At 38.7% G+C, this 3978-nt stretch overlaps 1 protein-coding gene across 3 annotated transcripts in view; it reads right to left on the minus strand.

The window, feature by feature from the left end:
* PAN3 (poly(A) specific ribonuclease subunit PAN3) overlaps positions 1-93 on the minus strand; it is a 66073-nt gene extending 65980 nt beyond the window's left edge. The window contains exon 1 of one of the 3 annotated variants that reach the window (XM_014311774.2): positions 1-93. This exon is cut by the window's left edge and continues 30 nt beyond it. In XM_014311774.2, the coding sequence (XP_014167249.1) occupies positions 1-90 (90 nt within the window). In that variant the 5' untranslated portion in view covers positions 91-93. The other 2 variants (XM_031066127.1, XM_031066128.1) reach the window with 2 other exon arrangements.
* Positions 94-3978: the final 3885 nt, after the last annotated feature.

Raw genomic sequence — 3978 nt, forward strand, 5'->3', positions numbered from 1 at the left:
AGCAGGACTTCCAAATCCATTAACGCCAATGAAGCTGGTGCTAAAGTATGAATCCGTTAGATTAGCATCAGCTAACCCACCACCATCCATTCCGGGAACTAAAAGGAAAAGAGAAAAAAATAATGCCTCAGAAAACATTTCCTTAGCCATGGGTTTATTAACTAGTATCTATTATATGTATAGATTTATTTTTTTTTCCCCACAGGGTAATAGAATATGGTACTACTGTCTTCTCAGCAAAACAACCAAAAACAAAATAGTGCATACCATGAAAAAGGAAGTTAATGAAAAGTTACTAAATGAGAGCATTTGTAGCATGAAGTTACAGCACAAATGCAGAAAAGCAATGAGGAGTCTGAACTTTAGAAACAAGAATAACGAGCACAATAATGATATCAAAAAGAAAATAAATCCATTTAAAAAGCTAGAAGGCAAGCTTATTTTACAAAGACCCATACTCTTGCATGCCCTTCTTGAAAATATATGTGTTAGGTAGAGTCTGGAACGGGATGCACTGGTTCTTTTAAAGGGTAACATATAGAAAATGCACGCTTAAAAACATCTCAAACCCTTTCACAGAAAGCATAAACACTTTAAATGCTTCCTTAAGAGCTTAAGACAATTTTCATCACCTCATTCTTTGTAAAGTGGCAACAATCTCCTGAAATGTAGCCAAAAAAATCCTTTACATTGAAAGCAAGTGTCAAAGATGCAAGATATTCATCCCATCGAAACAAGGATCCAACATACAAAACTTTAACCACATATAAATTAATTCAGTACAAAAAAGTTACAAAGAAAACAAGAAGCTGTCATAATTAACACAAAACTCTCAAGCAGGTATTACTTTGACAGGGAAAAATAAAAGGCATTTACAATGGTATGCAAGCTGTAGTTCAAATGAACCTTCTGTAAAAGGACCCACAGTAAATTATAAAGACACTCATCAGTATGGCCAGGCCACTGCGAGCCAACAGGCATGAGTAATTGGTAGCTTCAAGGTAGGAAGGCACACATCCGACTCAGAGGAACATCCTGTACCAAACTACCCAACTTGAACTTCTGGGAGGGCTCACAGCCAGGTGGTGACACCTGGAAACGACTTCCTGATCCTAATCCTCAAAGGAAATAAAATGCAATTTAGTGGCACAGCTAAACGAATGCATACTATAAACCCTCAATTTTCAATAGAACAGGAATTTTCCCTCCAAAACAGACTCCACAACCTGGTGACCATTTCCATGTGCTAGGCACAGGAAACAGCAAAAGAACTACAGTCATACGTAACCACAGGAAGGGCTGGAGGAGGATGATGACTAGCACGCACACCACCGACAGAAGGAAACACTGTCCAGCTGCACTCTCCTGAGACTAGAGCTGCATAAATCAGCCCACTGGAGGTAACACCAACACCACTTCAAATGGAGAACTATGTGAGAGACGAAATAAATGGAATATCTCAGTGGCAATAAACATCAGTTTTGCAAGGGAAAAAGATTATTGAATTTTTGCTGTCAAATCGAGAACATTATTTGTATGTTCAAACCTACCTATATTCTGTAGGTTTGAAGGAAACACCTAAGAAACTTTAAAGATGCTAATTATTAATGAATTGCTAGTTCTTTTTAGAAAAATTTTAAAAGTTATTAAGAGAATAGGAAAATAAAACTCCCTCCACTAGCCATGCCTTAGCTCCTCCTTCATAATTTTAAGTAAGTAGCCACATAGAAACTTCAGATGTTCTCTTGCTAAAGCCCTAAAAAAGACAAAACTTTTTGGATTTGTCTTTTAAATGACTGTTCCTCTTTTGCCTTCATTTGGGAAAGCCACATTCAGAAGTCTAGGAAAAGTATTTTATAGTTCAACTGCTATACTATGCAAAATAGTAATGTCTGCAGTAATGCCAGTTACTGTCTCATCCTCCTGCTACAGTCAGTTGCTAACTTACACTGTGATGGTTAGCATCTTACACAGGGTTTTTCTGGAATCATGAAAAATACTAGGACTCGTTCATACCAGAAAACAAAAAAGATGGCAAATCCATGTCTAATTGTAGGCAGTTTCAGTCCAGTTTGCCCGTAAATTATCCAAGGTTTTAACTGTGGTTTTTATTTATTCTAAAAATGTATTTCCAACATAGCTTTCTCTGCCTATACTTCAGTGGTTATCAAAACCTCCTTCAGCTTTTATGCTACACCTTGACTGACCAGGAAAACTGTTTTATGACAGGAACAGCTGTCATTTCAAGGTACACTATAAAATTTCAGCAGTATAAGCAGTATATCTGCTACTTCATCTTATGCCTTTGCCTGAAATTATCAAGTCTATCCAATTTTTAACAAACTAGCAAGATACTCCCTCAGATGACACCATCAAGCTTTCCAAATCCTTCAGGCTCTGTTAGAGAATTAAGAAAAAGACTATTATTACTGCTTCTCACGACACTAGAGCCATCATGAGAATTCAGGTACCTCCATTTCTCCCTTGAACAAACACAGTTAAATGCACAAAGTCCTTCAAACCGGGAAGAAGCAGATGAAAACTTACAAGTTTTTCCACACTGAGAAACCCCAGAGCTGGCCTGCAGTAACTCCAAACAGGTGGTACAGCTCAGTCACCCAGTATCCAAACAAAGCACTTGAATCTGTGACAGTAACCTTGCCAGGGCACAGATACAGCACCAGGTGCTCTGCTCCTGCTCTGGCTGAAGCACCCTCAGTGCCAGGCAGGTCAAGCTGCAGACAGGAGCAGGCTTTGGGCAGCAACCCCGGAGCTGAGCAAGGCTGAGGCTGCTGCTGGGATCTTTGACACTGCAGCCTTTCTACTGCTGCTATTTCCTACACCAGCCTATCCAAGACACTTAAAGCTGCTCAAAGCTACAATTTAGGCTATTGGCACAGTGATATCTAACAGGGCACTTCAAACAGCAGAAGCTACTCGAGAACATTTCCTTTTATCATCTCTGTACTGAAGTGCTATGGTTTGGCCATACCAATCAACCTTATTGTGCCACTCCAACAAATCGCTGTACTCCAGTGCTGACCCACCTTCACAGCACTCAGTTCCACTGGTACCACAGCAACTTCAAAATGGCTTTCAACACCAAGGATTTTTATTGTCCTCTTCCAAACTGTCTAGAAACATACTGCTAGCAGAGGGACTCAGAGCACAAGAAAGCATATTCCACAGGAACAACCAAAAGAAAACCAGCAAAAGTACACTTATTGGAGCAGAGGACAGTTTTCTTGGCAGTAGCTCAGGTTTAGAACAGAATGCTCTAAAAGTGGCAAGTATAACTATTGTCTTCAAAAGAAAATTCAATACTAGGTTTCTTAAACTGACTTCCCTGTAGCAAGTAGCAAGAAAATTAAGCCTGCAGAAAAGACAAAAAAAAGTAATTCTTGCATTACTTATAGAGTGAAAAAAAAGTATTCAATACATACTCCATTTGTGTTCAAAGGGACATTCAGCTTCTACACTGCTGATAGCCCAGCAAATACCTGAACAGCCAAAGCATTTTTACTGTATTTGCCACCTGGCCTTCTCTATGAGAAGCAGACAACTTTCTCCTCCGTCTGCCAATCATTTAGCAAAATAGAAATTCTCACTTGCTTCTTGAAGACCACAAGTTGAGAAAAATTATTTATCATAAGCAACCCATAAAAGGTCTGCGGAAGTGGGCACACTTTACCACACCAGTAGTATGGTATTAAGAAAGTGGAAGCCTAGGCTGGGGAAAAAAAACTCCAGTCCTCATAAAGTTTTTATTTTTATATATTTACTAATTCACATCAGTCCCTGTATTTGATTTATCTATCCAAATCTTTCCTATAGAACAATTGCAAGCAAACACTTTAAAACATTCCATCCACCATGCTATTAAAATACCAATGAAATTCTTCTTATGTCTGTCTATTCTCTTTTAAGAGATTGATTACAACTTTAGTAAGTTCAGGCAATTTTAGGAAAACCCTGGAT

This window comes from Geospiza fortis, unplaced genomic scaffold (assembly GCF_000277835.1).
Source record: "Geospiza fortis unplaced genomic scaffold, GeoFor_1.0 scaffold16, whole genome shotgun sequence".
Classification (NCBI taxonomy): domain Eukaryota; kingdom Metazoa; phylum Chordata; class Aves; order Passeriformes; family Thraupidae; genus Geospiza; species Geospiza fortis.